This window comes from Alosa alosa, chromosome 5, assembly GCF_017589495.1.
Source record: "Alosa alosa isolate M-15738 ecotype Scorff River chromosome 5, AALO_Geno_1.1, whole genome shotgun sequence".
Classification (NCBI taxonomy): domain Eukaryota; kingdom Metazoa; phylum Chordata; class Actinopteri; order Clupeiformes; family Clupeidae; genus Alosa; species Alosa alosa.
The window spans coordinates 551,296-563,873 of record NC_063193.1 but is presented as its reverse complement, the minus strand read 5'-3'; the positions used below and the strand labels follow the sequence as shown (position 1 = coordinate 563,873).

Genomic DNA, 12,578 nt, shown 5'->3' with positions numbered 1-12,578 from the left:
TCTCAATGCTCACCTCTCCAGGTTGTAGTATTCCAACCACATGTTGGCATATTTGGCTTTCCCTTTAGTCATGATGCTGTCCCAAAGTTCTCTTGCTTTTTGCATGTTCCTGCAATGCAAGGCCTGAGAGGAATGTGTAAAATGTAAATCATTCACCCCTCTCACTGAGAGTGAAGTGTTTAAACTCTTAACATGTAACAGCCCTACTACATGCCCAATGGACCCTATTCCTACCAACCTACTCCAAGACCTAGCTCCCACCATCACACCCGCAATCACACATGTAACTAGAAATCATTTCCGAGGAACTGCAAAGTGTGCTTGCTCAGGTGTGGTTCACCAACGGGATGTACCATGTACCAAGTTTGGTTTTGATATGTGTAAGCATTGCTTAAAAGAAGATGCAGAAACAGATGAATGTATTCTACTCACCTCTATCCTTGCCCATATCTGCATTATTGTGCATGACAGGTCTTCACTTCCACTGAACCCTACAAGACATAGCATTTGCAGTATGACAAGACTGTATTTCATTACTCTAACTGTATATTTTATACACAGGTGATCATCTAGACTTATAGACAATAGATTAAATCTTTGTCAAGGAGACAAAAGTCAGGTAGAAATATTCAAGAGAAAGAAACCTTTGAAACCCCAGGGGTAGGTATACACTTTACATTGGATTTTCACAGAAGTGTGTTCACACAATTGTACCCAATCAACATCCTACTTTCCTAAAACAAAGATCAGAACCCTCTTTTTTGCTCATCATGGTGAGTAACATTTGTGTTGCTCATGATTTACAGAAATCAAATATCTGACCACAAACACAGAATGATAGTTGAAAGTCTTTGACTTATTACTAGGGATGCACCGATCCGATATTAGGATCGGATATCGGCCCCGATATTGACAAAATAGCTGGATCAGGGATCGGAAAAATTTGCAGATCTATGGGCCGATCCGAATTTACTTTAACTTAGACTGAGCTGTGACACGCAACCAGACACTAAATAGACATTTCCTCTGGTGTTTGTCATTACGTCATTGTCTTTACAGTCTGCCCGTCATTATATTTCTGGTTTACTATTCATTATTTTATTAACTACCATTTTTCATTGATTAATTACAATCTTCATGCGTTTTTGTTGCATTTTTAGGCAGAATGATAACGTAATGTAACGCAGAATAATAGACAGAATCCAACAAGCGTAACAGACTTTGCAGCATGCATTTAAAAAGTGTCACCATAATCTAGTACAGATATAAATGTGGCTGCCACAAGTTCTTTTCTTGCCTTATTTCTAAAATAGAAACCTAGCTTGACTAAGTTTCTTTACCAAATTAGATACTATGCAGTTTCAGGAATTTTTATCCCCCTAGAGACGCAATATATTTTACTCTGCCGTGGTAAATGGCCTACTTCTCGTCGCTTGTTCCCCCTGTACACAATGGAAATGCTTTTGTTGTGGAGGCGAAGGATTAACAACAAGCAAAAACTATCTACAAAGAGCTATATCTACTGACTGATAAGACAATGTTTCAAGATTCTCGCGAGATGTCTTCGGGTTGACTATTCTTGAAGTTGCATGGCTGGTTCTTGTTAGCAACTCGCTATGGCTATGCTGTATGGCTATGCCACGTGAACGATTCCCCTATTACAAGTTTGTTTACCACCAAATTGACTCCCTAAAAGTTCTATTAAGGTGAAAATCTTGCATAGTGTACCTTTAATGTATGTACCTCATGTCCGGAAAAAGGCTTTCATGTTTGCTGTACTTTCTAATCCAAACCCTGGTAATCTAGAAAGATTAAGGGTCTGGCCACGAACAATGTAATGGCCCAACTCGAGGGGCGGCAACAAGCATGCATTTAAAAATCTCACTGCACGCAATTGGATAACACAAGACCAATGTGTACGGTCCTCAAACGTTGCAGCGCTGGCTTCATCAGTTTAGCTGGTTTCCCGGAATGTTGGGGTAAAAGTAATGTGCATCATTGCTCATTGCCAGAGTGTCTCGCAGAGACAATTCCATTGTACTCTCGCGAGAACTCTGGATTTCCAGGGTACCTTCTACTTGGAATGACCTACAGAAAACTCTCCAACTACAGTGTCTAATATCCTTAAATGACTTTAAAGGTTCTGTTAAAGCCATGGAACACAAGTCCATCCATACCGTAATTTCCTAATAGCCGCAGCTTTTACAGTGAGTACTACTTCAAATGGTCCGGCTTCACGCGTGATTCTCACGTGACCTCAAGCGTGAATCACGCGTCTTTTATTTATATTTCCCCAGTGAAGCTGCAATGACCCAAACAACCATCAGGTGGCACATGTGAGTAGGGTTAGGAACGTCGGCTTTTGCCGCTTTGAATCTATGCGCGCCAGTATGCTACAGTATTAGGGGTGTGATGATTTCAATTTTATATCGAAATTACATCTCAATCTCAAACTTCGAACTCAAAAGTAGAATCGACAATGCAGCCAAACCACACACACGTGCCGAACGGCGGCGTCAACACTCTAATTTTAGGCTGCAGCCAGTAAAAATATAGACATCAACCTACCGAAATCAAAGCCCCACTTGCTACTCTGAAATCACCAGTGTGGAAGTATTTTGTCGTTCATTCACGTCAATTAACACTAACTTAGCCTACTCAACTTAGCAAGTGAAAAGATGATCTAGTTATAAAATTACTTTAAGGTTAAAATGCACATTGATAAGTACATATTCCATGAACCTTGGGTCTCTTCGGAGTGTGCTGAAACAATCAAATTATCATTCTGTGTTGTTTCATTTCACTATGTTCATGTCTCTGTTTAGCCTAATGTTTGTTCGGTTTACATTACAACCTCACGGTTGGAACGGTTTCAAAATAAAAAGTGGTTTCAAAATAAAAGCCCCCCGAAACAGAAAAGGAAAAGGCTAAAAAAAAGTAACATATAAGGAATGCATTAATAGTAATGTAAAAAAAAAAGATCGAAAATCGAATCGAATTGTGACTTTAAAATCGAAAATTAAATCGAATGGAGGATTTGGAGAATCATGACGCACCTATGCAGTACGGACAATATATTTACCGTTTTTATTTAACGTTTATTCAGTTTCCACAATATTACCCCCTGATGAGCTTTCATTTCGATGGCTGATAGGCCTACAGTACGTCTCCTGCGACAGTCCCAACATTTAGCACTATAATCAAACAAACCAAAAGAATTAAATCTCGAAGCAAACTGAAAATCTTCTGCTTTTAATATAGCCTACCGATGTGTTATTTCATGAAGAGGCATCTGGCTGTTTGGTTTATGCTTGTTTTGCCTTCATTAAAAGGTAAGCGATGCCACACGTTTTTTAGGCTAAAACATTTTATGCAAACATACTGCAAACATCACCTAACCAACCGCTAGCTGTCTGTGTCCTGAATACTCTGTAAAAAATGTGATCTCTGGACAGCCCAGGCTCCAAAAACAACCTGGGCAAACCTTGCCCATAAAAACATAAACTGTTCCAGCAAATCACAGACAAGATGCGCGTTTAGGAGTTTCAAATGCACAAGAGCAGCACGGGAGGGAGGGGGAGGAAGTAGCGAGCTAGCTCTCTGTTTTGTTTGAAAGTCAACAGAAGTGACAAATGAAACAATATACATTCACTGTGAGGCCAAACCCAAGAGCAAAGACACACTGATCTCTGCAATAAATACATAGACAATCTGGACAAAGTCATCGACCAGGTCATAGCATGGAAGGGAGAGGCAACTGGCATTTGATCTCCCCTCGGGCCAAGGGATGTCCAAGTTTTCTGCTTTGCCATCTCACTATTACCAAGTGCCAATTGATATTAGTTTTAACCTACTGGTTAGCGCTTACTGGTGGCCTACCTAGTGCTTCGGACTAGTAACCGGAGGGTTGCCGGTTCGAACCCCAACCAGTAGGAACGGCTGAAGCAAGGCACCCAACCAGTCACTGCTCCCCGAGCGTCGCTGTTGTAGCAGGCAGCTCACTGCGCTGGGATTAGTGTGTGCTTCACCTCACTGTGTTCACTGTGTGCTGAGTGTGTTTTACTAATTTACGGATTGGGATAAATGCAGAGACCAAATTTCCCTCACGGGATCAAAAGAGTATATACACTTATATACTTACTTATGTTTACATTAAGTATTTTTTGCTAAGTATTTTTAGGCTATACGCATTCCAAAATGACTGCTGTTCAGGTGCGTGTCTGTAATATATTGGGTAGCCTACTCTGTTCACAGAAACCCAGTCATGTTTTTGAATGGTTGTGCATCATTCTCTCATTTTCTCTTCAGACGGGAGAAATACGGATTTCAGTGTTGTAGTTCCTGCTTACAATGATGTAAAAATCATCACTGTGCATTATTGTAAGCAGGAAGTCCCATATCTTTGTCGAGAAGGTGAGACTACAAACATTCTTTCTTCATTTTTTCAGGGGGTGGGACCCACTCAGGCTACAGACCTATTACAGATCAGTGGGTGGGACTTGCAGAAACTAAAAGAAATATCCGCCATCTTTTTTTAAGCTAAGCTAACAGGCTAGGTGTTTGCTGTGCGGAAAGCTGATAAGTGACAACGATGGCAGATGATAATTTTGAAACTAATATGGCAAATGGGGATTCTGAAGATCTGGTGTGCGAATCCGATGCTCGTGACGAGGCACGGAACAGTTAAGGGTGATTGAGGAACTGGAGGCCTGCAGCAAGACCTGCCTGTCAGTTAGTAGAGCCCAGGCCGGCTCGAGCTGGGGCGGACTAGTGGTTTCAATCCTCTCATGAAATCGAAATGTAAAGTGGAATAACAGAAGTATAGGCCTTAGGCTACCCATGTAGGCTAAACACCACCCCCTATTTTTCCAGTGTCCTTTGGTATGCAAAGCAACATCATTAACAACACAACACTCAATTTTTGTTGACAGGTCATTGGCGAAATTGAACATTAGGCCTACCAGAGATTTGGTGATTGCCTTGTAGTCTGGATGGCTCATATTCAGTGAGGTGAAGTTTCATGCAAGAATTGAGGCCATCACCATTTAAGGCAAATCCACGCAAAACTGTCATATCTACCATGGCATTGTGTTGGCGTTATGGATGTGACAGTTTTGCACGGAATTGCCCTTAAACGTGAGCACAGGTTTGTCTTTATATTTTTCATTTGTAAGAAAGATTTCTCACATGCAACTGGAACCAAACAGGGTTAACACAGCAATACTAACTTGTTGCAGTGTGCGATTTATGGGCAGTTCATTTCGCGTTTTCGGAATCAGTCTTCGGATGGAAACTTTCCCATTTCAGCCTTGTGTTCGCGATCGCAAGCTGTGGTCGCTGACGTTTCCTTTTTGACATTTTCCTTATCTAGCCTACAGCAAGCGCACACATCAACAATAACAATTAACGTGTTCTCGTTGACTGAAATGGAGGGAAATCGGTGGTTTTGTTTGATATTGACATGGCAACGAACCGCAAATGTAACAATATTGTGCAGCTACGGTTATGGAGTCAAGTGATCAACTAATTTCAAAAGCTGAGCCGCATCAGAGGGATCAAAGAGCATCGCGGGTTGCCGACCCGTAGACATTGTTCATATATTTCTTTTAAAGTAAAAGTTCAAATTCATGCTGGATGTGGTTTATTTTCTTATCCTTTGTGTTTCTCTATTAGAGTAGCCTATTAGAGAATAGTGAATCCAATTGGGGAAAAAAGGTTGAGACATAATGTTTAATTCCTCCCTCATGGTCCGGATGAATCAAACAGGCATAGGGGACAAAATAAAGCTAAACATGCGTAGTTTAACCTATGGTAAACGTCCAACAACTTTGTTATTTTACAACATCCTAAATCGGGGGTCGTTTTCTTACGGTCAGTAGGCTTTGGGCAGCCGCTGAGGGTGGCACAAAAAGTCGGAGCATTTCTTTTTAGCTTTCATTTGCACTAATCGGTTCAATTGCTCAACAAGTCGATCATATTCCTGTATGGGCAGTGCATAAGATACCCTAGTTGGCTACTTTGCACTGCAGGCGTCTGTCTGTGCCGAGGTCTCACACACCCACGTGAAGGGGACGGAGAAGGCACTGGTGCCGGGGGATCTGTCGCCCTGCACATTAGTTAAATGTCGGATATGCTAGCCTATGTTTATGCTGTCAATTCGCGGGACATCTGACCTGGAAATATGTAAAATGCGTGCTTTACGTGCAAACAAGTAGCCTAATGATGTGCTGGTAACGTTTGCAAAATAGCGATTTTTGTAAATGTCCATAATGAAGAACAGGACCTTTAATATATATGGCCACAAGAATGAGTGTAACAGGAAACAATGATCATTTTAATTTTAGAATCCTTATTAATGCCAAAATGTTACATTAATGAGTCTCTCTATGCTTGTAGTTCAGTTAGGGCAGCGAAGAGCAGTGAAAGGCAGGAAATTATTGGAGTTGTTGGCTTTCATCCAGATGAGCAAAAAACACGTTTGGCTTTTTCTCGGTCAAGAAAGCACTGACTTAAATGATGACTCCACATTTCTACTATAGAAAAGACCCAATTTAAATACACATTCATCTTCCCAGAGTGAAATGCCCCTTTAAATGAAGGTTATAATAATAAATAATAATAAATAGCAACCATCAACAGACTTTAGACAATGTTAGATGTAAACCTGAAATAAACTTTAAATAAACTAAACTAAAAATGTTCTCCAAAACAGAAAAATACAAATTTTGTTTCAATGGGTGAGTTGGGGATTCCATGTTTTACTGAACTTTCAGTTTTCCCTGAAAAAAACATAGTCTGAAAGGCAACTATTGTATACCAGAAACAAATTTGTTCCAAGAGACAATAAAGGCACAGCACGGTCATCTGAAGGATACTTACTATCCTCTATATCCTTCAGATACTCAAGAGATCTTGAGAAAGCTCCCCGTAGCTCATCCAGCTCTTTACTCCATTCTGTAAACATACAGTACATGTATAACTGTATTACTATAGTTCAAGTTCAAATTTATTTATACAGCATAACACATAATCATACACAGTGGTCATTCAATGTGCTTTACATGGTATGATACTAGATCAATCAATATATACACACAACATAAAAAACAATATAAACAGCACTACAAAAACAAAATAATATGAAGAAAGAAAAACAGACCAAAAATGGAAATCATTTTTAATGGCATGGCAACGTGGCATTGCCTCCATCAAGCACAAGACAATACAAACAAGACAGCAAAAAGGTTTAACTGAAACGTATGTTTGGAAGACGCAGACGGGAATAAACATACAGGTTAGCTGGAGATAGGAGATGCGAGTTCGGCCATATCGCTCAACTAAGTAAGTTATATTTCCTTGCTAATTATTGCCAACAGGTGTGTGTGTGTGTGTGTGTGTGTGTACACATCATGTGATGTGGAATCAAAGCGGCCAGACTGAATCCGTTAAAAAAGTTGGTTGTTATTTTGTAAATCAATATCAATCAATGTCTGTTGATCATAAGTTACAAAACCCAATAGGAGTAAATAAAATAAAATAAAAAAATATGTAAAAGCAGTCTTTTAGGAGCGAGAGGAAATGTTATGCTGTGTGTTTGACATTTGGCCTACACACACGGGCAGCGATGCACCGTCGATTTATGACTGGCAACTGGCAAAAGTAAATAGAATTTATTGAAGTGAATAGGGCAACGCATACGGCAAGTGGAACGACGACCGTCGCATCGCTCTAATCGGCCCCTTTCTATTTTTCAGGGGGATTTTGATACATCATTATAGAAAACAGCTGTATGGTCAGTGTATCTCCACTGAAGGTGGTTGGGTGATTGCGTTGCCAATAGTGTGTGTAGTACAGCAATTAAATTAGAATTCCGGTGTGATATTGACCTAAAGTGTATTGAAACATGATACCGAGTGTGAACGTATGTCTCATAGCCCATCTCGGCTTGTCCCCTGCACTCCAAAATCTGGCGCTAGTTAGCCGATGCTACATTTATCGCATTTATCGCATCTACATTTATCCACTGCTACATTTATCGCATCTCCACCCTTGTGTGGTGGGCTTTAAAGCAGAAGACAGGTGAGGTAGTTCCAGTGTCTTCCCAGTCGGTGCCAGGTATGGCTGTTTTTGTATGTCGGGCGAATAACATCTACAGCTGGCATGATCTCCTTAAGATCGCAGTATGAACAGTGCGTAACAAGAGAGTTCCTCCACAAGATTTTGGTGGAGTTAGCGAGGAGCCCTAGCCTGGAAAATCCAGACCCTGGTAATCTAGAAAGATTAAGGGTCTGGCCACGAACAATGCAATGGCCCAACTCGAGGGGTGGCACCAAGCATGCATTTGAAAATCTCACTGCACGCAATTGGATAACACTAGACCAATGTTTACTCTGAAAGATTCCGGACTTCGACGCAATTGGATAACACTACGACCAATGTTTACTGACCTCCAACGTTGCAGCGCTGTCATCATCAGTTTAGCTCGCCTCTGGGCCGCCTATATCAGATACGCCAATTTGATTGGTTCCACGTGATGCAAGAGGTAAAAGTAACGTGCATCATTGCTTATTGCCAGAGTGTCTCGCAGAGACAATTCCATTGTGCTCTTGGGAGAACTCTGCATTTCCAGGGTAGAGGAGCCCCGGCTCTCCGTGCATTTTAATTTTAATTTTAAAAGCCATCTTGCTTTTAATCCCCGCATATGCCCCCCTCAGGAAAACTGCTCCCACCATCACAAAGACTGTTGCCACATGGCCAGAAGGTGCTTTGAGAGGACCAACTCTTTGATAATCAGGACTTGGAGGTGTTCACAGACAGTGTTCTGTGGTACATTAAGTACTGCATAGACACTGTCACAGTGGACAAATGCATTCGGGTCTACCCCAATCAGAAGCACTGGGTGACACGGGGGGTCCAGCAGCTGATAAAAGAGAGGAACACCGCCTGGAGGTCCAGCAACAAAGACCTCTACAGCACAGCCCGAGCCAACCTAAAGAGGGGCATCTGAGAGGCCAAGGCAGACTACAGGAGGATAGAGGACCACCTGAGCAGTAACAACAGCAGGCAGGTGTGGCAAGGAGTTCAGCATCTGACCAACTACAGGACCAACCTCGGAGCTGCTGAAGGTGACCCTACGCTAGCAGAGGAGCTGAACATCATTTTTGCCCGCTTCGAGGTCACAGCACCAGAGTCCACTGTCCCACCCTACCTGGTGCAGGGCCAACAACCTGCTCCTCAACACCTCAAAGACCGCCTGAAATCCTCAACTATAGTCCCCCTGCCCAAGAAACCGCACATCTCTAGCCTCAAGGACTACCGACTAGTGGCACTCATCCCAGTCGTGATAAAGTGCTTTGAGAAACAGGTCCGTAGTCACATCACAGCAGCCCTGCCCCACAGCCTTTTGCCTACAGAGTGAATCGATTCACAGAAGACGCCATAGCCATAACACTACATACTACAATGATACACACCATCACACCTGGAGCAGCAGGGGAGCTATGGGCGGATGCTCTTTGTGGATTATAGCTCTGCTTTCAACATCATCCTCACTCACAAGTTAGTGGTCAAACTGGGGGACCTGGGGCTTCCACACACCACCTGCATGTGGATCAATGTGGAAAGAGGGTCAGAGTGAGCCACCACACATCTACGGCCCTAAGCCTCAGTACCGGCTACCCCCAGGGCTGTGTGCCGAGTCATCTACTCCCTCTACACACACAACTGCTCCCCTGTCCATCACAGCAACACTATGGACCATGGGGAAGTTTGCAGATATGGTGGGGCTCATCTCCGGTGGGTGGGGTGGGGTGGGGGTGGGGGGTCTGCCTGGTGCAGGGCCAACAACCTGCTCCTCAACACCTTAAAGAACCCGTCATAGGCTAAAGGAGAAAGAAAACAGATCCCACCATTAATCATCAGTGGGGACTGTGTGGAGAGGGTGTAAGACTTCCGCTTCCTGGGAGTCCACATCGAGGAGAGCCTATCCTGGAGCATGAACACCTGTGCTGCTGAAAAAGTCACAGCAGAGACTACTTCCTGAGAATACTCAAGAAGAATAACATCACACAAAGACTGCTAGTGTCCTTTTACCGTGCCTCCATTGAGAGCATGCTAACATGTGCGTATGGTATGCCAGCTGCACAGCGGCTCAGAGGAAAGCAATCCAGAGGGTCATGAACACTGCCCCAAAAGATTGTACGCTGCCCTCTCCCCACATTGGAAGAACTACACAGTTCCCGTTGTCTCAAAAAAGTAGGGATGCACGATATATCGGCGGCCGATATATTATTAGCCGATAAGTGAAAAAATGAAAATATTATTATTGGTCCGATAACAGAATTCTGGCCGATAATTTGCGCCGATATTTTTTAAAGTCCTAATTTAGGCCTACGTAAGGTCCATCTGGCTACACTGAGCTACTTGAGCTTGGTTGGCTATACTTTTTCCTCAATATAACATCTATATATCTAACAAAATCTGTGGATATGCGTTCATTTGGGAATCTGTGCATCTCAAAATCCTCTCGTGAATGATCTGCCATTTAACCTTAACAGAGCGGAGCTCAGCCCTATCTAGAGCCGTCTTGTTCTGGTGTGTTTGCACTTTACCGCGCTGGTCGGGGAAACAAATAAACAAACTTGTTAGTGGGACGAGTACATAAGTAGGCCTAGTTCCAGGTTGTGTTTTAGTATTATATTTGCATTACTTTAGCTTGGGTTTTGTATTATTACCTAGAAATATGCTAACCATTAGTGCTTCAGTTCCAGACAGGTCATCATAATAAGTTATTAAAACCTTCGGGCTAACTCCTTTCATTTCTGCTGCAGCAGGTCGATGTATAACAGAGTAACCCGGACATAAGATACAGTCTGCAGCTTTAGTTGCAGCTTTATTCAGTTACCCGCAGTTAAACTAAACTAAACCTAAGTTTCCCTCACAAACTCTGATTTGGTTGCTATACTGTAGCTTATTCCAAGCTGAGCCGTTTATGATCGTTTAGTCCTAAATGAAAACGATTCAAACTCTCTAGCCACTCACTCGCAATTCACTGACGTCAGGTTCACTTAAAGGAGCCACACATACTGTAGGGCTAGGCTACTGTTATGTTGTTGACTGCCGTACTATTGAGGACTATTACGAGTTCTGTCCATCATTTGGTGGTAGGTAAAATTACTGCAATAAAATTATGCTTATTAAATGCTTTCCCCAAATCACTTTTCACAAAATGTTTTCAAGAGTAATATTATCGGTTATCGAAGAAAATACCATGTGGTAGACCAAAATGTATCTAACGTGGAGAATACAATGCAATCAAGCATTTTGGGCGATGTGGAGTCACAAGCTGGCAGCAGATTAAATGCTCACGAGAGAGAAAAAGATGCAGTTTTAAAAGGACGTGACCGAAGCAAGCAGGCGATAGGCCCGACGGTAATTGTAAAGTCATTTTAAAAAAGATTCACTGAACAAAAATGCTGAGGTACATGAAAATGTAGCTAAAATTGTGGAGAATGCAATGCAATCAAGCATTTTGGACGATGTGGAGAGACAAGCTGGCAGCAGATTAAATGCTGGACAGAGAAAAAGATGCGGTTTTAAAAGGAAGTGCAGTCCGAAGCTGCTGCAAGCAGGTGATATTTAGAAATTTATTTCACAAAATCCAAGAACAGACAGACTATGTAACTGGACACATTGAGGCCAGAAATATTGAGAATTCTACAGGGAATGTTACTGAAGACGAATGAGTGAATAGTGGCAAGAGGCAAGCCGAAGGCTGCTGACAAGGGCCCAACGCTAATTGTAAAGCAATTTACAAAAAAAAAAAAAATTAAAAAATAATCACTGAACAAAAATGCTGATGTGGCACATGAAAATTTAGCTAAAAATGTGGAGAATGCAATGAAATCAAGCATTTTGGACTAAATATTGGCACAAGCTGGCAGCAGAACAATTGCTCGGCTGGCCACCTCCGAGAGAGGGAGAGAAAAAAAGATGCGCATTTAAAACCAGGGTCTAAATTCCAGCGCGGGATTGCGGGTATTGCGAATAAATTATTACTTAGTATTGAGCATAATAATAAAAGTCCCGCAAATCTAGCCATCATAATGCGAGAAATTCCCACACATTTTACAGCGCTTTCTGACGTTAATCTAATAATGGAGCGGCCTGAATGCGGGACTATTGACTGGACGGACCAACTCTGACTTCAATTGAACCCCATGCAGAGACACTGCAGCTGGCGGCGTCTTGTAGTCTGAGGACCACTTTTGAGGTGCCTCTCTCTCGTTGCTCTCTCTCTCTCTCAGCAGGATTTGTCACCGCTGAAGTCAAATTATAGCCTATAGGTGCTTCAACATCAACCGCTATCGACAGGAAAGGAAAACAAACGTTTAGCGATCAGGAACCGTCAGGAATTTTGCAAACACAGAAGCATGACCGCCTATAACGCGAGAGAACATGGATGACTTCTCCATTTGAGGAACGTTATCATCGATTGCGGACGTGAACAGACAGCTACAGACACGGAGCGCACAGTAGGCCTACTTTCACTTTATTCATTACGTTAAAGGTAATTCGCA

At 42.3% G+C, this 12,578-nt stretch overlaps 1 protein-coding gene across 5 annotated transcripts in view; it reads right to left on the bottom strand.

The window, feature by feature from the left end:
• Positions 1-12,578, bottom strand: part of sart3 (spliceosome associated factor 3, U4/U6 recycling protein) — a 134,322-nt gene that overhangs the window by 57,656 nt on the left and 64,088 nt on the right. For all 5 annotated transcript variants that reach the window (XM_048243279.1, XM_048243276.1, XM_048243275.1 and 2 more), the window contains exons 10-12: positions 6,880-6,954; positions 433-491; positions 14-123 (exon numbers count right to left, since the gene is read on the bottom strand). In XM_048243279.1, the coding sequence (XP_048099236.1) occupies positions 14-123; positions 433-491; positions 6,880-6,954 (244 nt within the window). The remainder of the gene's footprint in view (positions 1-13; positions 124-432; positions 492-6,879; positions 6,955-12,578) is intronic.